The following is a 22,846-nucleotide window of genomic DNA, read 5'->3' as shown; positions in this document are numbered from 1 at the left end:
CCCTTTCCATAATTTTAGCAGAAAGACTCTGGTTCTGCCACTGAGCATGAAAACAAAATTTTACGGTACTGGAAGATTCTGCATTTTCCTAAGACCAAATAAAAGAAGCTTGTTTCCTGGGTTGGCTCAGTCCTGTTTTCCAAGACTAGAGCTGAAGCACAGGGATTTTGCCTGCAGTCAGCTCTTCCCATAGTGATAAGTGAGGAAACCCGTAAGACAGTCTGACAGCTCTGTCCTTTGTGAGAAGGTTATAGGATGTAACAAGTTTTGCACTTGGATCCCTCGAGAGCAGTTATCTTCTCAGGAGTCAGACTGTCCTTGGGTGGTTCTCAGTGTCCGGGGCACTCGTAGGAGGTATTGCTGGGAATGAAGGAGGCTCTTGGTTTCCCTGTCTTCCATCTCCCCAATGTTACTGTTTGTGGTGAAAGGTGAAGGCCCTGCTGGGTGAATTGGGCTTGGGGAAGGGCAGGGAAGGGTTGCCGCTTGCCTGGGCCGTATTGGTGGAGAAGAGGTGCTGTTTGGACCTGTCTCACCCGGCGCCTTTCCCCAGTGCCTTTTCCCAGTACTTAGCACCGTGCCTGGCCAGAAGTGCTCAATACTCCTTATTGAACCTTGAGTTACTGGGCGCCAGTGCTTGTGTAGTGCTATGCTATGGCTTCTTCCTTTCCCCTCTCCTGGTTATCTCCTTGAGTTGCACGTGGTGCAGCATCAAACCAGATGCCAAACCCCATATGGGGGAAATCTCTTGTTTTGCTGGAGAGAAAGGCTGGGCCCCATTTGTCTGAGAAGCCTCAACCTGGCTAAGGCATCACTTTTGCGTATAAAACACTTGCATTCTTTGGGATAAGAAAACTACTGAGAGCAACTCTGAAATCTGATCATATTGTCTTCCCATTAAAAAAAAAACCCAAGCATATGACCTTGGCTTGCAGTGCCCTGCGTGAATTGGTGGCTCCTGATTTCCTTGCCAACCTCCTCTGTACCATACCTCAGTTTCTTGAACTCACCAATCCTTTTGCTGTCTACTAGGTTCTTCCACAGATCTTCCCAAGTATCTTTGTGATCCTTTCAAGATCCACTTAACTGAGACCACCTCAGCAAGGCCTTTCTTGACACGGCCTCATCCGGCTCCATCATTTTGTACCTAGGCATTTATCTTCTCCTGTTTGCCTTCTCGCTTATTAGTTATCTGCTATACTTAGCTAAACAATTCACAAGGGCAAGACTGTTTCCTAGTTGTTCAGTATTTAGTTCAGTGTAAGCTGTTGATAAATCTATATTCAAATAAGTGTCAGCCTACCTTTCATCAAAAAAGTTTCACTTTTAAGAACGTATTCTTTTTTGCTCAGATTTGCAACAGACAATAGACATACACACAGTGTATATGTGGTTCATGCTGTAAACACTTCCCAGTAAGGTATGCAACTGTTTTTAAAAAATAAGGTTGGTTGATTTGGCGCCCATGGTCTAACTACTAATATTAGTGCTTTTCATTCCTAAACTACTAATGCGTTTTCCCTGCCCTTTTTCTTTCTTTTGTCTGTCTTTTTCAGCAAGGGAAGCCATATGTCTTTGACAGAGTACTGCCGCCCAACACAACCCAAGAGCAGGTTTACAATGCGTGTGCGAAGCAAATTGTCAAAGGTAAGTGCTATTTCTTTATTTCCTCCTGGGCCTTTCAGAGTAATGGAAAACATTAAGTGATATTTGCAGCCTAGGAATCAATGTTCCTTGACTGTCAGCAGAGGCCTGCTAATTAGAAACACTGAATGACAGCCTTGGCTCTGGCTCCGATTTGCTGTGATGTCAGGCGAGTTATTCAATCTCTCTATACCTCCTTTCTTTATTTCTTTTGTCACCGTTTTGTAGAGCTATTCTGATTATCTAAAAGCTTAAAAGCCAGGTAGGCTATAGTGATACTTTTTCCATAATGGTTTTTAACTACTGCAAATGTAGAAGAATATCTTTATTCCTTTGCAGGAGAAAATACCTATTCCAAACACTCCAGTTGTATATCTTCATCTGATTTATTTGTGCATCTGCCTCCTTTATACTAATATCTCTCTGGAAGAAGTCTTAAGAGTGGAAATTTCTTGCCATCATAGAATTTTTTCCTGTGTCATAAAATTATATTATACTTCTGCTTATCGAGCTGTTCCTGCTCTTCAGCGTTCTTTAATTATAATTTCATCTAACCCACTTTCAGCCATCCTACCCAGATCCTGACATTTGTTCCTCCAAACAGGTAGCCTCAAGCCTACACTTATGTCTCAGAGATCAGTCCTTTTCTGTGGGACTGGCCTTGGCTCTGGAGGATTTGTGTCAAAATAACAGCAGGGAGATGAAGCAATTTACACGTTGCTCTACCTTGCCCTTTCAAATCAGGGGCAGGTTGGAGCTTGCCTTGGAGGAGCGGGCCATCTGGACAAAGCTGGGGGACATCTTCTGCTACTTTGTTTTTCATCTTTGAATCCATGCCTTCAAATTTGAATGCAATGGCAATAGCATTTCCAAATGTCTTTGATGCTGCCACCTCTACAGGTAGCTTTGGATTTAAAAAGCAAAAGGTAGAAACAAAACTAAAAAAAAAAAAATACCGTGCCATTTTAGATCTGCTTGTTTTTAGAAGCTGTGCTGACTAACTGAACTATTTGAAATTCATGAAAATCAGCCCTGGGTACATCTGTTAGATTAATTTTGACCCTGGATACCTGCGTGGGAGACTCACGTCAGTATGTAGTGTTCCTTGCTGAGATGTATGGTTATTCACATTCTTGTTGCAGACATCAATTAATTTTGAAGGTCTCCTCAGTGAGATTATGATAGAAAAGGGAAGAGAAAAAAATATGTCTGTATTTGAGCTCTTTTGGAATTAATAGTTTGGGCTTATATCTGGTGGTAATTTTTGCTTCTTTCTACTTTACTCTCCTGCTTCTCTTTATTGTAATTTTTAGTGAATAGTAATTGTATAAAGCAATAAGTTTCATCGTGACAACTTCACACTTGCATATAACTTACTCTGATATTTCCTTCTCTTGACCCCTTTATCCCCACCTCTCCTCCTATCTAACCTGTTTTCGCAGCATATCTTTCTTGGTTTGCTTCTATGCAGCCCTGTTTTCCATTTATTATAAAGCTTATACCTATTTTAAAAAATATTTTTTAGTTCTAGTTGGATACAATACCTTTATTTTATTTATGTATTTTTTTGTGGTGCTGAGGATTGAACCCAGGGCCTCACACATGCTAGGTGAGCGCTCTACTGCTGAGCCACAACCCCAGCCCAAGCTTATACCTATTTTTATTAAAGTAAGATTAATCACATATATGGCAGAATTTCCTTTTTTTTTTCCTCTCTCATTTCATTACCAGAAGCAAATAGCACTTGCTACACGCTGTGCTAAGCATGAAGGCCATTTAAATAATCCCACCCCCTCTAAGCCAATGTAATTAGAAATGGATGGATTCCATTTTTTAAAAATGCCTATGATTCACAAACAATAGTAATAATTTTTGAGTCTTTATTCACTAGATGTTTGGGCCTCTTTCAATGTTTGGATTTTTCTATAGTTTGAAGTGTCAGAAATAGGCAGTTTTCCATTAACATGTACAATTTCTACATTTTTATATATCAGTTAAAAATAAATTAAGAAGAAGAAAAGAAATAGGCAGTCCCTGGGAAGGTCTTGTGAAGATACAATTCAAACTGTGGATAACTTGAGGCCCTGTATAAATGGTGAGCCACAAAGAAAACCATTTAGAATAAAATCAGGCTCTCACATGATATGATAAAAAGACATTTCTAAGGCAACATAAACATGATATGAGCATGCTCATTTGGTATTAACGAAGAATACCTTATTACCCTTTCAAAAGAGATTTTAAGGGAGGAGGTAATGAAGCCAGATTAAACTTTTAAAAATATTCACTGAGACGAATATGAAGGGAAGGAAGTTGCTGTGCATTTCTGCATTGCCAAGGTAAAAACAAGGTATGTAAGCAAGGGTCACTTGGAATACAGTGTAGCTAAGGTATCACTTGCCATAAAGAGCCCTACTTAAGTTTGGGAGATGGTGTTTTTTTCTAGAGTTCAGGACTTGAATTGAGTGATTTGGAAGGTTCCCTGACTCATGATAATGAGGTGGACTGGTGAGCTTTGCTTCCAGGGCTATCTAAATCCATGATGATTTTGAGGAGCTGGAAGACTCCATTTAACTGGATGACTTTATTCTTTCTGAGTTTTTTAATTCCTTACAACTTTGCTGGGTTTTTAAATATTTCTGATTGTAGAGTTCTGACATCTCCCATGCTCCCACCTTTGTTTGATGCTTTTCAAACTGTTGTCTGGAAACATATGTAGAATGCTTCTTTGAGAAGAGGTTGTAGGGTTTGTGATGATTGGGACAGCAATAGGAAAGGTGCCTGTGGGTGCCTAGGAATTAAATACCATGGTTACTAGATACTTTGTTGAAGTCCTGGTAAAAATGTTCCTGCCTACAAAAGCCACCTGGGCATTTGTTTTCCAAATTAGCTAGATGTGGAATATCCAGATGCTAGAGAAGGTGGTTTCCAGTTCTGATTTCTTTTAAGTTTCATTCATTTACTTATGCAAATAGTATTAGCCAATTATTACCATGTAAGTTTAAGTCCTGCCGGTGATAGAGCCACCAAGATCCATAATACTATCTGCAAGTATAAGGCAAGAGGCAGACACATACATAATTATCAGACATGTAGACATTATGTGCTTTAAGATGGGTGTGTGCAAAATGCTAGGGGAGCACAGAAGAAGGCCACTTTGTATTGATTTTTGTGGATGGGACAAGGGAATGGAGAATTAAGGAAAACTTTGTGTAAAGACTGAGTCCTGGGGCATCTTGGACAGCTTGGAGTGACACAAGGTACAGAGGGGATGACAAGAAACGAGGCTGAAAAAGTTAGATCAGATCCGAGTTTGGTGGAAATTCAGATTAATGGACTTTATCCTGGAGGCAGTATGGAGCCATAAGTTGTAAGCTTAGGATGATATACTCAGACCTATTTTACTATTATATTTTATATGGTTCTTAAGAATAAATATATTTATTTATCTGTCATTTATCATGTACCCCTATGCACTTAACATGTTATTGTGTCTTAAATCTTAACTTGGTGTGAGCATTATTAATTCTCTAACACCAAAGAGAAATTTGAGGCTCAGAGAGGTAACATAACTTGGCCAAGTCAGTTAGGAAGGCATGGGGCTGGAACTTAAACCTGGTTTATTCGACTGATTTTATTCTTTTGAATTACCCTGCCCTTAGTTTTCTGGTAGGTGCACGATGCGCACTTAAAAACAATCATAAAATAATTATTTTATGAGTTCCTTTTCTCTCAGGCCATATGGACTATTAACTAAGCATTGCAAAAAGACAGGGATAGGAGTGGGTATGGGAGGAGAGTAAAGGAAAGAGAATAGCAATTGTGGTTCCTGAGCCTTGGGGTGGCCCTGGCAGTCTGCCAATCATGAGGTGTAATTTCATTCTGAAACCCAGCATGCCTTTACTTGGGCACAGTGACTGTCCTTCAGGCTGGGTGGGCATTCTCCTTGGCCACTGGTGTTTGGCCAGATAGCCTCTACACTCATGGGTTATTTGAACAGTTTGATTAGCTGGTGAAAGATTAGGAAGCTGGGGATGACCTGTCAGCCACTATCCCTGACAGGTCTCCATTTCACCTGAAGAAGTGGTAGGAAGCCACAATAGCCTCCTTGGGAATCCTGATGTGTAGGTCTGATTAGGTCCCCAAATTCTTACCTAACAATGGAACTCATTCTGTCCAAGCAAAGCCTAGCTCAGAACTGAGCAAAAGGAAGTACGCACATCTGGGCTTCTGAAGTCTGCAAAAGGAGGCAATGTAGATTTTCAGATATCCTACTCTTTTCCCTCTTCTCTGGGGATACGAGAAGGTGCTTGGCACCTGCAGTAGATGCTCTCTGGGGTTTGCCTGGTTGCTGGATGGATGTATGCTGGGCTTGAGGGGTGCAACAGGCTGTGTGGTGTGAGCTTAGATCATATCACACCAGAGCCCATCACAAAGAAAGGTTCTGTCCAGCAGAGCATGGCTGTTGTGTAGAAATAGTCACTCTGTTTTGGCAGAGGCTAAAACAAACGCGTTCCTCAGGCCCAGGAACTGTCTGCCATTCAGTGTGATGAAAGTGCCTTTTTGTGGGCTGTTTCTGTGGAGCGGGGCGGTGTGTGTTCTGTGCAGTGCTGAGCAGAGGCCTTCTCTCACTGTCTTCCCGAGTGGATCCTGTGCTCCCTCCTCTTCCTGTTGTCTCAGTGGTCCAGCCCCTCCACACACTGTTTGTCCTTGACCTCCTCCTGCCTTTCTTCTCCACTAAAAATAAAACAGACTGAATAAACAGGCCCCCCAAGCCTGGAGTTTAGAAGAAAATAGAGATTCAAAGACCTTTGTCTTTTCTTTTCAGAATTGAGAGCAATGTCAACTCTGCTCAACCTTGAACGCTAGGGAGCTTCTCCAACAATGTATCAATTGTAACATGATTGTAAATACTTTAAAGGCCAATCAGAGTTTAAGTTTTCTTTCTTTCTTTCTTTTTTTTTTCCACTTTTTTTCCTTAAAAAAAAAGAAAGAATTTGTGCTCATTGTTGAAATACTAGAGAGAAAGGATTGTTCCAGTACAGTCTCATGCGCTTGTTCCAAAACAATTGATATACCATTAGTGAGTTTTCCTTTTCATAGATGTAATCCAGGAGCTTTGGAGCAGCAGCTGCTAGCCAGCAGTTAGCAGGATTGTGCCCTGTGCTTGGCTAGAGTGGCCTCAGGGGTGAATGCAGAGGAGGAACCTTGGACTGGACTCTCTTAGTGTGGGCAGGGCCAGGGGCTCTGAACTGTTTCCTTTAAGGTGCGGCAGGTTTCTCAGAGTCATTCCCTGGGGCCCCCTGTGTGCCTGAACACTTGTAGGGCGCCAGTGGAGGCTGCCACCCTGTGGAGAAGGAGAGGGAGCATTACGTCTGTTTGGTCTCTTCAGTACTGTGCTAATACTCAGCTCAGGGCTAATGACTGGGAAGCCCTTTTCAGTCTGGGGAGAAATGCTTAATTTTTAATAAACAGAAGGTTTAGTATTGTAATTGTGGTCAGGGTTCCAACTGTCTAGAGTTGTTTGTGTTATGAATGTAGGATTTTGAAAGCATACCTGAAGGGTGAGGACTCTTTCCTTTGGGTCCCTTAGAGCACATCGTATTCATGATATTCTGCTCTGGCCACCATGGTGAGAGGAAGCCATCAGGGCTGAGGAATCTTTGTTGGGTAGTACTGTGGATCGAACCTAGTGGTGCTCTACCACTGAGCTACATCTCCAACCCTTTTTATTTTATTTTAAGACAGAGTCTTGCTAAGTTGCTCAGGCCAGCCTTGTGCTTGGGATCCTCCCGCCTCAGTCACCGAGTAGCTGGGATTACAAACATGCACCACCGTACCCAGCGTGAAAAATCTTTACTCTGAGCAAGTTGGCATTTTCATGAAAACTGAAACTTGAACCTTTAACCCTAACACTGACTTTTTCAAATTTTTGCTTTCTGCTGTTACCAAGGAAACCATTTCCAGCAGTCTGATAAGTGTGAACATTTCCTCTCTTCTCTCTCTCTTTTTCTCTTTGTGTCTTTCTCAGTACGGCTTGACACAAACTCTTCAGGGCTGCTAGGATTAAAAAAAAAAAAAAAAAAATTATTACCGCTTAATTTTTCTCTATTTTTTAGCTTCCTAAAGGAAAATCCTCTTTCTTTTCTGATCTCAGTTCACACTCCAACAACCTCAGATCAGTCTATATTAAAAGAAATTCAGAAAACCTGGCAAAGCAAAATAAAAGCAAATCAGCCTCATAAAATTCAGAGAGCACTCTCTTCTCTCTCATTCTGAAGTGGATGGATGGAGCGGATCGCCTGATTTGCTTTTCTCACGTGGCCCTGAAGAGGACACCTCTGTATGGGTCTCCTCTCCCTGCCCTCACTGTCTGCATGCATGAAGAATTCCTCCCCTTGTGCAGAATGGCGGGTCAGGGATATTAATTATGCATTGTTTCCATTTCGGTGATGTTTGTGTGGATGAAGGGGGGAAGCAGGAGGGAATATATTTTAATCACTTCTGCTGCTTTGAAAGAATTCCCACAGATAATCTTCAGCTCTGCAGCAGAAAGCAGCTCTGTTCAGCACGCCTCCCCTCCTCCCTACGTGAAATGGAAGTGGCCTGCCGTGTGTGTGTGTGTGTGTGTGTGTGTGTGTGTGTGTGTGTGTGTGGGCTTGCATAGTGTGCTGGTTGTGTAATTAAAAGAAATTCCTGATGCTGATGGGCCTGGGCCTCCTTGCTAGCCCCAACACTGAAAAAACAGAGGCATTAAATTTAAGTGAGGGCCTGCTGGTTTCTAGGCGGACTGGATGTCAATTTACAGCGTGAGGCCTCCTTCCTCCCCCAGCTGGTCTGTTGTGACAGAGCTCTGGTGGGTCGACATGAGAAACCTCCCTGAGGAGCTGGCCTGGGCCAGGGTTTAGTCTGACCCAAATCAAAATCTTCAGGCAAGACCTTTGAGTTTAACCTCACTCCAGAGACTTACAGCACAGATAACATTTCCCCCCAACTATTCTGAAGAGATCAATGGAAGGAAAACTCAAGTATTCTTCTATTAAAAAATAGTTTTCTGCTTGGCATCTGTGTCTTAAGTTTGATGTTACTGGGAGAAAGTGTGTCTGCCTCCTCTTCATTAATGAGCTCTGTGTAAATGTGAGCCCATTTCTTTCTGTTTGTGGAACAGTGGAGGCCCTCATTTCTGTTCTGATTTCACATTTTTCCTTAAAATGCACATGGAGTTGACACATCTGGGTGAAAAAACGAGACGGGCCAATGGGAAATTGCAGTTTTAAAATATGCATCAATACCAGCAAAGGACCAAAGTAATGAGTTAATTTTAATTTGTTTTCCTTGCTCACAGATGTCCTTGAAGGTTACAACGGGACCATTTTTGCGTATGGACAGACTTCGTCAGGGAAAACCCACACCATGGAGGTAAGGTTGCAGCTGGTTGTGCCGCCCGTCTCTGCAGTGACCGAGTAGAACTGATGCTGCAGCAAAACTTGAGGGACATGTGGCTTTCTTTACTGCAGAATGGAGACAGTTATGTTTGGCCAATTAATTTTGTCCTTGAGGAGTTTTGAAATAGCAGTAATAAAAACAATTCTTTGTTGATAGCTCTGCTGAACTGTAGAAATAAATTATGTTAAAACATAATCATCAGGGCTGGGAGGTACTTGGTGATACAGTATATGCCTGGCATGTGGGTGGCCCTGGGTTCGATCACTAGCACTGCAATAAACTGCAACCAACAAATCAATAAAGGAAGAGTGGCGTGAGTATCCTTATGAACTGGGGCCCAGCCTAACCCATAGAGTTTGTTGGACAGTCATTTGCACGGGAGAGAGCTTTACTTACTTTTCAGAGTTAAGTGCAGACTATAGGTCAGGGAGGTGAAGAAGTTAGCCTGTAGACCACAAGCAGCCCACAAACATACTATTGTTTGGCTTGTGTGGTGGTTTAAAAGAAAATTGCAGACAGTTTTTAAAATGGATGACTTCACACAGTTCTGATTTTTCTACCATAGGTTGAACATTCTGAAGATCTCACCACAATGGGTGAATTTCCCCACAAATGAAAAGTAGACTTCCCTAGAGCAGAGACCTTTACTGTCTCCTTGGCTTTTCCATTAACATTTCTTGTGCATGGAACAACAGCTGTTATGGAGAAAAGGTTCCGTAAAACATTTATTAAAATAGTACCCACATCGTAGTCCTGGCCACCCCATGTTCATAGGGCTGGGCTCTCCAGCAGACCCTACCGTAATTCACATACACTGAGGGTGACATGAGTTTACACTGACCATACTTCCTTGCTAACTTGCATATCTGGCCCCTGTAGACATCCAAGGGAGTGACCCCAGGTCACATTGCTTGCTGTAGAGCTCTGTGACTTCAAGTTGTCTTCCAAAGAAGGCACATTTTGGACCAAACTGGCCCCTTGCACCACCCCTCTTCCTCCTTTTTACCAGGGACTCCTGTATGGCCTTCAGGGCTGGATAATTCTTCTGAAGGCTAGGGCCACCTGACAGGTGAAGAGAGGAGGAGAGAGTGGTTATTATAAGAAACTGCACAGAGCAAGTTTGGGGAATTAAGCTTACAAGCAGCAGGGAAAGCTGAATCCTTAATCCTTCCAGCTAAGGTGTTTTCATTTACCTACCCTCCTGGGAACAGCATGGAGACGGCTGCTGCAGAACAGGGTTAGCTTATGAATCATTCCTATTGAAGAGGAGATTTCAAAGGCACAGGGCTAAAATCCTCAGGGCTCTGATGTTCTGCATGCACTGATTTCAGGTGTTGGATAGGATGGGAGTGGGGGTGGGAGATCTCGTTGCTGTGGTGTTGACTCTCTTTCACCGATTTTGCTAGAGACAAAGTGGTTCAGAGACTGTGCAGATTAAAGAAATAGGAGGTTTATTGCCACCTTTTCTTGAGCAGGACTGTTTCTTGACACACAAGCTGTATCTGCCCAGGGGACAAGTCTCCACCTCTCACACCCCACAGCAGTGACCCTGGGTAACACCAGCCTTCCTGTCTCCATGCTCTGCCTCAGCCCTCACCCTCTCTCTCTTTCTGGGCCCCAAACCCTTCACCTTTTAGGTTCTAAAAAAGCTGCAGTTTTACATTTCCTGAGGCCCACTCACTGCAGTGGGAAGAATATGCTTCATAGGTCTCAGGGCACACGAGAGGGAGTCAGAGCCTCTTGTGAGGCAATCTATTAGTTTTTTTGAAAATTACCAAACTGTACAATACAAAAAACAGATTCTCAATATTTATTTATTTATTTTTTGTAGTTGTAGATGGACAGAATGCCTTTATTTTATTTGTTTATTTTATACGGTGCCAAGGATCAAACCCATTTCCTCACCTGTGCTAATCAAGCTCTCTGCTACTGAGCTATGGCCTCAGCCTTCAATATTTAAAATCCCCCAACTCATAGGGAATGCTTACGAGAATCACTTTTAAGCTTTGTGATTCATTCATCTTTGGGAAATACAGAGTATTTACTAAATGTCAGAAGTTTATAAGACAGTAAGAGAGAGACTGCTCCCCAGGGTAACATCTTACTGGAGGTGGGGGCAGTAGATGGGTGTGGGTGATGGGGAAGAGCTGTACCAGCCCTTTCATAACAGTATGGGAGGCATTTTGCTAAATCAGAGTCCTCGGTGCTTCTGTCTCCCCATGTCAACTCTGCTCTCCTGCCCAGAGAGCACTCATGGCCAACTGAAGGAAACTAGATTCTCTATAGATTTCACCTCCAGTTGCCTAAATTCTTTTGCCCCTGAATCATTGGTTCAAAAAGATGATGGCAACGAGTTGCTTTTCTTTCTTGTGACTTCTGAAGATCACACACTAATGCCTGCAGTTGAAAGGAGTTGGTGTGGATGAGTCCTTTTCCTCTGCCACCCAGCCCCCCCTCACTGAATCCTCTTCTTTTGTAGGGTAATTATAGGTTGAAGAAAGGTAGGGGATATTTCAAGAGGAAAGCAGAGGAAAGGAGGAATCGCAAGTTGGAGTTACAGAGCCTGTAAGAGATGAAGAAATCCAGGACCCTGGAATGCAATTAAGTCAAAAAAGCTCTGCAGGTTCTGCATCCTCTAAAAGGAAGATTTTATGTATTCAGAATTATTATTTGCGTTATGATTTTTCAGAGGCATTTAAAAGGGGGATGCTAACTTCCTGAATGAACAGAGATGTCACATTTTAAAGCTGTTTTTTATTTTAATCCCTCTAATTTTGGGTCTGATATCCAGTGGTGATTCCATTATCTTCTGTTGAGGGGAACAAACACAAACCTGCATAAAATTGGAAATATTAGCTTCTCATGATGGAACATCTAAGGAGGGGGTTCAGTAAGAATATGAATCACTGGACTGTGTTGCTGCCTAGCTTGGGAGGTGCCATCATGTGAGGGCTATGGACTTGTCAGCAGGGTACCCAGGGTACCCAGGATGCTGGGGGCACTGGCTGCAGCCAGGGCCTCTTCTTTGTTCCGTGTGTGATGCAGAAGGGATTCTCAGCTCTGTGCCTCACTTGTGGCCCTCTGCAGCACACTGGTAGAGATTGTTGGAAACACCTTGTGTTTTTCCTCCTGCTCAGAGGGACGCCTGGAGGTCATCCGGATGGTATAGGCTCCACTGCCGTGGAGCCGGGCTCTTGGAGCGATGTTGAACACAACCACGCAGAGTGCCTAATGCTCGCATGCTTCTGGCTGCCTGCTTTCCCATCCTAAGTGATTCAGGAAACTCTGTCCTGCTTGGGAGGTCGAGGGGGCCTCTGGCACTGGAACAAAGAGAGTCTTGTTCAGTGGCCAACGGCCTAGGTCTTGTTTCTTCTTTCATACCAGCTCCTAGAAGGTCACATTCAGTGGGGGAAATTTTTGAAGGGAATTATACAGGATGCAGTTATAAAAATGTTTCTCCTCTTTGCTCTCTGGTAGGAACAAGAGGATGAAGCAGTTCATTTCTTTGCTCCTCAAGGTCATGCCTAATCCTCCAGCTAGGCTGTTCTATAGATGGGCACCATTCTTCCTCGGTTCCCATGCTTCATTATACCTGGTCTCACCTCTGCCTGCATTATTTCTGCCCGTCCTTAATCTGACCCATCCCTCAAGATTTGGTGCCAGAGAAGCCTACTTTTATCACCCCAGCTGGAAAGGCTTTTCTGTTTCCTGAATTTCTGTAGCTTTCTGCTTTTTTGCCACTGTTTATGGCCTGAGGTGATTGTGCATTCTGTGTGTGTGTATTTCATCTGCAAGGCAGCAGAGGATTAGTGAAGATCTCTGTCTCTCATACACACCCAGACACATATGCACACTCCACGTACATTACACACACACACACCACAATCCCATATACATCATACACAGAGACATATGTCACACAGAGATACCCCCAGCATACACTTAGATTACGCACAAATACATGTGCATGCCTCATGTATATTATACTCACACACATTTGACACACAGTACACAGAGACACTCCATGTATCTCACACATATATACCATACACACCCATCATGTACATCACACACATCACCACCAGACACTCCCTGGCATACATATAATATTACATGCATACAGTTGTATGTACTCCACATACATCACGTTCACACACAAAGAAACACACATATAGACACATAACACATATACATATAGCACACAAGCCACATGTAATACCACACACCAACACACAAGCGTCTCTCTCTCACACACACACTGCTTTGGCAGGCTCAGTTTAAGCCAGGAATCAATTAGAAGATGAATCTGATGAAAGAGAAAATATCCCAAGGAACAAATTTTAGTCAGGTAGAAAAATTTTAGATTACTACTCATTCTTTGGTCACGGACCATGGGAAAAGCTAAAAGACTGACTTGAATTATCAGAGAGCTCTGGATGTTTGTGTAGAGAGGTCTTTTGATTGGCTGTATGGAGTCCTGACATGTGACCAGAAAGAAGTCTGTTTTCACCATAGGTACTGTTTCTGCCAAGTCTCCGCAGTCCAGAGCGTGTGGGCCGTGATGAGTTGCATGTTTATGATGGCCTCTGCAATTTTAAAGTCCCTAACTCTCAGTGTCCATATGTTGTGTTTTCCTAAGATATTGTGTTAGCTTTTGGTTGCCGTGACCAAAATACGTGACAAGAACAACTTAGAGGATGGAAAATTTATTTGGAACTCGTGGTTTTGGAGGTTGCAGTCCACAGACTCCTGAGTTCATTGTTCTGGGCCCAGGTGAGGCAGCACATCACAGCTGAAGGGCCCAGTAGAGGAAAGCAGCTCCACTCATGATGGCATCAGGAAGCAGAGAGAAGGGGAAGGGAGTCACAAGGAAGAGGAACCCTTCCAGGGCATGCCCCCACCTCTTCCAGCTACAACTCACCTGCCTAGAGTTACCACTCAGTCCATTCAAATTAGAACAGACTGATTAGTTTACAGCTCTCACAATCCGATCATTTCACCTCCGAATATTCCTGCATTCCTTCAGGAGCTTTTGGGGAGCACCTCACATCCAAACCATAACGGATACATAGTAATTACATAGTAACGGTCTGGGAAGGAGTGTTCTTCAGACTCTTCAGTTTGATTGAGTTCCAACCACTGCTCACTGAGAACCTTCTGCGAACTGAATGTTACAATGCTAACATTTATTGAGCCCTTCCTGTGTCACTAAGCACTTTATATATCCTATGTAACTTAAACTCCACACTAATTCTATGCAATAAGTACTGTTCTAAGTCCCCTGAGTGGTAGGTGGAATTATTAATGTCCTGGCCATCCCCATCTTCAGGAATAATATAGCGAAATTAAAAAGCAATATAAATTCATCAAATGACTTATTATTTATAATAGCTGAGGGCATTCCAGAGGAGTACCCATTTTCCCAGGTAAGAGTAATGCCAGAGGCCAAACATATTTGCACTCAACTTTTCTGTTGCTTTTAATAGATGGGAGTGTCAGAATCAGGTGTGCAAAGGAGGACCCATAATGTCAGGTGCTTCCTTGGTGACCTTCAAAGTTCTTGCTTTTGGTAACACAAATGTTGACTTGCAAGTCATTTTCAGAGAGATATTTTGTGGTGAAAACCTGCAGAGAAAAAAAATGATTAAATGAGGAAAACAGAGCTGATCTTCCAGGCACTGGGCCTATTTGGAACAAGGAGATGGGTCAAAATTGTAAAGGTTATTGGGCATCCCTGAAAGACTGAATGGAAAATTGAGTTTTGTGCTTTGCTTTCATTTCCATTTATTCCTAGGGTTTATAACTTCCTAAAGATCTAGAAAATTCTCTGGGTTTTCATTTTCCATGATCATTGTAGACCTGTGGACTCTGTGTTTGTGCACTAATGGGTAGTTTATCACCTACGACTGCAGCCTGAGAAGGCTCACTGGAGGCTGCATACCTAGAGCCACACTAAGCTGTTGCTTTCAGTGCTTCTGGAACCCTTCTTTAGGAGTTGCTGTCAGATCCTATGGCCTCCTGCCCCACACCCCACTCCTCCAGTCCTTGGGTGGAATCCAAGGCCTTGTGCATGCTTCGGGCACTCACTCTACCACAGAGCTGCATCTCCAGCCCCCATGCCATCTCCTGAACATTTTCGGAGATGCAAAGTTCTGGGTCTTAAAATTGGATTTAGGGCCAAGGTGTGGTGGTACACACCTGAAATTTCAGCCACTTGGGAGGTAAGGCAGGAGGATTCAAGGCCTACCAAGATAGCTAATTAGAACTTGTCTCAAAATCAAAAAGGTTGAGATGTAGCTCAGTAGTAGAATTCTTGTCTAGCACATACAAGGTCCTAGGTTTAATTTTTAGTACTAGGCAGAAAAATAGGATTTAGTAATAGTTCAAATAGCAGAAAAATTCATCGATTCCTTACCTCCCTGGGTATATGAATAAAAGTGCAAAAAAATATGATAATATTCCTAATTAATGTGAATTAAGTATTAGAAACAGCCAAAAAAATATCTGGAATAATTCAGGCTGGGAATTACAGAAGTGGATTTTCTTGATTGGTCTGTAAAATGATACTGAAGATATTTTGAGAATAAGGTTATTAGAAATTATTGAGCAAGGATGATTTTAATGAAATGAGGTCTTTCAGTTCTTAAGGAGATTTTATTCCAGGAGGTTAACTTACTTGAACTTGTAGGTTCTGGTCAATTTGTAAATATTCACAAATAAAACCCATATCCTCTCATTGCTTTTTCTGCTCCCCCTGCCCCACCTGCAACTATCCACATGCACACATTTGCTGTCCTGAGTTACAGCAAGAGGGAATATTGTGGGGCCTCATGACTTGAGAGGACAAACCTTTCCTGGATAAAAAGACTAAACATTGAATTATTTTGCCAGCTTTTGGTGTGTTGGCATTTCAGGTAGATTCCAAAGGGTTCCGACAGCCTAGGTGTGGGTACTCCCTTCTCCATGGAGTTCTGTTGAAGAAACCCAGGATGAGCCCTTCTTTCTAGCACATATTTCCCAGCACTCTTTAACTGCCCATGTTTGTATATTCCACCCACCAGGGGAAGCTGCATGACCCTCAACTCATGGGGATCATCCCGAGGATTGCACATGATATCTTTGACCATATTTATTCCATGGATGAGAACCTGGAGTTTCACATCAAGGTAAGTGCTACAGATGCAGTACCAAAAGAAGGCACTGGGCCCCAAATCGTGTTTCTCAGTCTCCTTATTATTTAGATGTAAAAGATGAACTTATCTATTTCAAATGACACTCTGGTGGAAAGCACAGCCCTATTTATTATTTAAAGACATAGGCCTGTACTTAGCCATCTAAATGGTTTGCTTGAAATATCGAGGTAATGAAAGTAAAAGTCCTCTTTGGGATAGAATCATCTTGATAGTTGTCTGAATTCTGCCCTTTAACCTGAGGATTCCTGGGGATAGAACTGAAATATGTTTCTTTGGCATTGAAGAACATTCCCCAAAGTGTGTTCCTTGGAATGTAACCACTTGTTTATTAACAGGTGGGCTACCACAGTAAAGGGTTATATGGCGACATAAGCTGAGAAAATGATTTGTTGAATATTGTCAAATTTATCATGAGTTTAAATGCACAAGGCCCTGGGTTCCACCCAAGGACTGGAGGAGTTGGGAAATGGGAAATGTTGGGAAATGCCTCTCTGCAAAGGAGAAATGTGCTATGCTACATATTCCTGTGGACACATTTATCCCCCTTATGGTGTGACAGGCTGGTGTTTTAGGAGCATACTTTGGGATATATTGGGGAAAGAGATTCTCCTCCTCCTTCTTTTCTTCCTCTTTGTTTTTGTTTTAAACTAGAACCTCTGGTTGACTTAACTTTGATTTGAAAAAGAGATTTCTATTCTCTTATTATTTTTAATACATAAAACTTGGTATTGGGGTATTAGACCTGTTTTGTTTGCAGATTACTAAAGGCTACTTATTTAAGCAAATTGAGGAAATCATTACAAGATTAAGGATCTGATGGCAGGCATGGAGTAAGGGCTGTGGAGGGCAGAAAATCCAAGCTCTGCTTTTCTTTCTTTTTTTTTTCCACTTTAAAAAAATTGAGATATAATTCATATATATGTGTGTGTGTGATATATATATTTCATCCTTTCAAAATGCACAATCTAAAATTGTACAGTCGTGATCCTGATCTAGCTCCAGAACATTTCATCACTCTCAGAAGTGACTTCATAACCTATGATAGTCCCTGATATTTTTCTTTCTGTTATTCCCAGACCGTCTTTCTGTCTTTGTTGGGGAGAGAGTTGGGCAATGTGGTAGCTCCTTTTCTGCATGCTTTAATTACAGTTCCACATTCCACTGGGAAGGGGCTCATTGGCCAAGGCTAGAGTAGGTGGTCTCTTGCTATGATTAGCTGTGTCCAGGATGCACATGGTATCTGGGTTTCCATCCCTATTACTAGAGACCAGGTTAAGAGAAAGGGGAGGAGAAGGAGCAGCATTTTTTGATTTGGTACCAGAGGATTGAACCCAGAGACGCTTAACCACTGAGCTACATCCCTTTATTTTATACATCTCTTTATTTTATTTTTAATTTTGGGACATGGTCTCTCTAAGCTGCTTTAGAGCCTTAAAATTGCTAAGGCTAGCTTTGAACTTGTGATCCTCCTGCCTCAACCTCGTGAGCCACTAGGATTACAGGTATGCACCACCGTGCCCAACAAGAAGAAGCAGTTTTAAGAAGCCATGGAGCCCATCAGGTCAGCTGAGAGATTTTCCTGAAGGCTGGGACTTAGTGAACTGGACCTAAGAGCTTATTAGAGATAAGGACACTGAAGCTCAAATATGCAAAAGTTAGATGGTCCAAGGCAAGAATAACCCTAGAATGGACCAACTCCACCTGCAGTACCTTATCTGTTATATTAAATTTGGTCCCTTATGTCTGCTCTATACCTTTCCAAAATTACATGAAAAGAAGGCAACAACTGTTTGCCCAATTATAAATGACATCCAACAAATCACTTTTCCTTATAGTTCCATTTGTTGACTAAAGCCTGCTTCTCCTTCTTGCCCAAGCTTTGGTATATCTAAGGATACAGAAGCTTGTTGCTTTGATGGGATCAAGATTTAGAAGCTTAGTGCTTTTCTAAGACTGTTTGCATTTAAATACCTTAAACTACTGCAGGGTTCTTATGTGATAATCCTGGAATAAGATGTTAAACCAATTACTGCCCTGGAAATAGTGCCTTGTGTTAGAATCTTAATAAGATAAAAACAGCCCTGGCATGAAGGAGTGGGTAGGGGGAGACGAACAACACTAAGTCTCTATAGCTGAATTTTATAGTTCAGGTTCCTTTTTTTGCATTAACAGTTATGTTTCTTATTTCATAAGAAATAATTATTAGTAGATAAGTTAGCAGCTGACTGCTCTGTGTTTTGAACTTAGTATTGACAGACTAAATCCAAAGAAAGAGGGCTGATCAGATCAAGGCAAAATTGAAAATCTATTCCTTGAAATGAATCCCACAGATGTTTTAAACATGATTTCTGAACATGTTCTTGCTCAATGCCAAACAATGCCTATTTTCCTTCTTCCTGGTCTCACAAAATATTAGAAATGACAAGCTAACAACATTAGACCCCCCCACCCCACCTAAAGCAGAAATTAATAAACCAGAATTCTGCTTCTACTTTTATTAAATGTAAGTAGGATTCTAATTGTCAGATTTGACAATATCTAATTTGTGACTGCTTTTTAGATGTAACTGATATTCTCTAAAATGTATGGATATAATGCCACATGTTTAAGATCTCAGAGGTAACAGAAAATCTTAACGGAAATCGAACAATTCTGAAATAAGTAGCATGGGTTGGCACCAGCGTGGAGCTGGCCGCCAGAGGGTCCGGATTAGAGACATTTTAGCATCGGAGGTCAAATAGGCCTAAGAATTAGGGCTGCAGGAGTGTATCAGGAGTGAGGGGCAGGAGTGGAGGTCAGTGGTACAGGCCCTGGATTCAGTTCCCAGTACTGCCAAAAAGTAAGCAAAACCATTTATGTGTCCATGACAGATGGAGTGAGGGGGTGGGGGTGGGGGGTTGCAAAGATGTTCAGGTAGTTGGATATTGTTAGGGATACAGACAACCAGGAGAGCAGGCCCAGCTACAAGTTTCAAGGTTAAAAGTCAGGACCCCAAGTCTCCCAGTCACTGGGAAGTTAGATGGTTCCAGACTGAGGCACATGAAAGATGATAAGCTAGGGCTGAGTTGGGGTAGGGACTTGGACCAGGTAGGGAGTCTTCATGTTCCCTGAGGTAGAGGCAGGACTGGTCCCGAGCTGGGACATGGGGGTGAAGCTCACCTGCTCATCACAGCCTTGCTTTACAACTCTATAGCTATAGTCATGAGAGCTTAATGGCAGGATGTATTTTGAGAGATGCGTCGTTAGGCAATGTTGTTATTCCGTTAGGTGATGTTGTTATTCCGTGAGCATTATAGAGTAAATTTACACAAACTCAGGAAGCCACGATGTCAGGAGGTAATATAATCTGATGGGACCAAATTGTAAACACAGTTCATTCTAGGGTGTATGACTATATTTTCTTTTTGGTTATTTCCCTGTTTAGATTTCAAAAACACTTATGAACATGGAGGAGAAAAAATTCATCTGAGAGGCAGAAGTCAGATGTAAACAGAGTATAGACTCCTAGGGGGAATTTTTGACATCATAAGGTCTAATGGCTTTGTGACAGATGGGAAAAGGAAGGCCTAGGGTCTTGGCTGCCTGTGAATTAAATGCCCAAGACCACATATTTCGTTTATAGAGTTCTTAAACATCAGCTAGTAAAGTATCTCCTGGGGAATTTAGAAGCTGACTCCTAGGCCCTTGTGTAGTCTCTGTGAGATTCTAATTCAGTAGGACTTCAGGGCTTTGCAATTTAAACAAATTCTGTAGGTGATGCCGATGTAAGTGGCTCTTGGGCTGAGATTTGAGATTGATTATCTGGAAGGCTTCCTTCTCTTCCTTTCACTTGTGTGTGTGTGTGTGTGTGTGTGTGTGTGTGTGTGTGTGTGTATTTTGCTGGAGATTGAACTCAGGGCCTTACACTTTTTTTTTTTTTTTTTTTTGGAAATAGGGCCTTGCTAAATTACCCAGGCTGGTTTTGAACTTGTGATCCTCCTGCCTTAGTCCTCTGAGTAGCTGAGATTACAGGCATGTGCTACCATGCCCAGCTTCTAATCATCTTTTATTCAACCACATTTGTCCAAATCTTTCCTAGACTGGCCATCACTAGCTCTCTCCCAGTTACCCTTTGAACTCTTGTATTTCCAAGTTCCTTGCCCATGTCCTTCCCTGTGCTCTCCCAGAGTCTGATGAGGTTGTCAGTATCATGCAATAAGCTGAGGCCTACTAATTTTTTAAAATCACTTGCAGAGAATGTTTTCCATCCTGGCTGTTGTTATACATAAAAGTTTGCTTGGTGCTCATCTAAGGTACAGCCTGGAGTTCTCTCGTAAGTGGCCTCTGGCACATTGGTTTGACTGACACCAGAGGAGACCAAGGGATCTGCCATGTGTGGGGAGGGAGACCATCCACACTTAGCAGAGATGCCAAAGGCATCTTACTCTTCTTAGCCATGCACAACAGAAGCTTTTATGACTTCTAAATAATGATGTTTTTGAAATACAGTGTGGCATTTCTATTCCAAATTCAATTTATTTTTAACCAGGTTTCCTATTTCGAGATCTACTTGGACAAGATAAGGGACTTACTTGATGGTGAGTAACTGAATGCTTGTCTTTATTTGCTGTTTTAACTTAAGTCCAGGAGGTTGAAACGATTTACAGCACTTCCGCTTGAGGAACTGATGAAAATTTATAGAGATCTTGTCTTGCCTTTAGGCTATATGCTTTTTCATAGATACAGCTTCAACTTGCAAATTGCAAAAAGATTAGATTTACCTATCTTCTGCAACAATTTCTATTTTTTTTCCCAATAGAGGGTCTTTAACTTTTATTTTCTTCTTCGCATGTCATCATTATCATCTCTATAGTGTCCAAGACCAACTTGGCTGTTCATGAAGATAAAAACAGAGTTCCGTATGTAAAGGTATGAGGAAGACTTGATGGGTGGTGTGGTTGATTTCTGTCCAGGCACTGTAGAAATAATTATTACATAAGATGCCCAGAATATTATCTATAAAAGCTATATAGTTATTTAATCACATTTCTTATATTCTTTGGTTTTGAAAAAATCAGTATTTGATTTCTTTAATTATATCTTTCCTTTATATAAATCATTATCATCTTCTTTTGTTCTATAAATCAAACTCAAGACCTCACATGACTATTCTAAGCATACATGCTTTACTACTGAGCTACACCCCAGCTCTTTTTATGTAAATTAGTATTATTTAGAAATTATTTAATTTGGTCACATTAAAAAATATCTATTTATTTATATGTGTATTTATTTTGTGGTCCTGAAGATTGAACCAGAAGTGCTCTACCACTGAGCTGCATCCCCAGCATTTTAAATTTTTTATTCTGTGACAGGGTCTTAGTTTCTGAGGGTGGTTTTGAACTTGCAATCCTCCTGCCTCAGCTTCCTGAATCTCTGGGCTTATAGGCATGCAGTACTGCACCCAGCATCGTTTTCATTTGAAGAGGTTGAGGCAGGAGGATCACAAGTTCAAGGCCAACCTGGGCAACTTAGCTAGACCCTGTCTCAAAAAAAAAAAAAAAAAAAAAATCAGAGGAAAAAAATGGATCTGGGGATATAGCTCAGTAGAAGAGCGCCCCTGGGTTCCATCCCTGGTACTACAGGATGAAAAAAAAAGGTTTCAGCTTTAAGCGCAATAGTTGATACTTTGTAGTCAGAAATCCATCATAGCATTATGCATAGAACTTCAAAGTGTCTCTTGATGGATAAAATAGTAAATAAATAAAGATGGAAGGCAACATTATACTTCATGCATTTCTTCTCATCGATTTTTTTCTTTTGTTTTGTCTCCTGAAAATACTGCTATTGAACATGAGTATGTACTCAAAAACCTGGGAGAATCCAGCATTTCTTTTATGGTTTCTCCTAGGTTTCCTAGGGTTTGCTCACACTTCTCTTTAATGTAGAATTCAAGCCCTAGGCAAGAAGAAGTTGTTGGATCAACATTGCAGCTTTTCTATTTATCTGTACCTCTAAAAAGAAATGGGAAAGTGTGTTTAGCTGCTTCAAAATATTGTTGCTTTTCGACTCTTCCAATGACCAACCGACTTGCTTCCGACTCCCTTGCAGGGGTGCACCGAGCGGTTTGTGTCGAGCCCCGAGGAGGTCATGGATGTGATAGATGAAGGCAAAGCCAACCGGCATGTGGCAGTGACAAGTAAGCACCAGGTGGTTTCCTTCCTGTGATGAGGGACATGGTGGGTGGTGATGAGGTGCAGATGCAGGAAAGCAGGGTAAGGCTACAGAAGAGCAGTGGCCCCAGATGCCCGGCCACATGCAGCATGAGCCTGCCCAGGCCTGTCAGGAGAAATGTCCTCACTGTACTCGAAACTCTGAGGTGTTTAAAACTCTGGGTGAGACTTATGAACCCTGATAACAGGCTCAGCCTGAATGTTGGAGGAAAACAAACTGAGAAGTCAGCTTCTAAGTTATTCATTTTAACCATGGTATTTATTGCTCAGTTAAAAAAAAAAAAAAAATCAACAGTAGATGATCAGCTCACTTGCCTGGCTGTCCCGCCTCGGCATGTATGTTGTGTATCAGGG

At 42.0% G+C, this 22,846-nt stretch overlaps 1 protein-coding gene across 1 annotated transcript in view; it reads left to right on the top strand.

Moving 5' to 3' along the window:
- The window catches only part of Kif5c (kinesin family member 5C), a 137,117-nt gene that overhangs the window by 47,310 nt on the left and 66,961 nt on the right, over positions 1 to 22,846 (top strand). The window contains exons 2-7 of the mRNA XM_076866131.2: positions 1,554 to 1,644; positions 8,987 to 9,060; positions 16,149 to 16,253; positions 20,809 to 20,857; positions 21,133 to 21,188; positions 22,371 to 22,458. Coding sequence (XP_076722246.2) covers positions 1,554 to 1,644; positions 8,987 to 9,060; positions 16,149 to 16,253; positions 20,809 to 20,857; positions 21,133 to 21,188; positions 22,371 to 22,458 — 463 coding nt within the window. The remainder of the gene's footprint in view (positions 1 to 1,553; positions 1,645 to 8,986; positions 9,061 to 16,148; positions 16,254 to 20,808; positions 20,858 to 21,132; positions 21,189 to 22,370; positions 22,459 to 22,846) is intronic.

Source organism: Callospermophilus lateralis, chromosome 9 (assembly GCF_048772815.1).
Source record: "Callospermophilus lateralis isolate mCalLat2 chromosome 9, mCalLat2.hap1, whole genome shotgun sequence".
Taxonomy (NCBI): Eukaryota; Metazoa; Chordata; class Mammalia; order Rodentia; family Sciuridae; genus Callospermophilus; species Callospermophilus lateralis.
The sequence above is the reverse complement of the archived record's forward strand: the minus strand, read 5'-3'. Positions and strand labels throughout refer to the sequence as shown.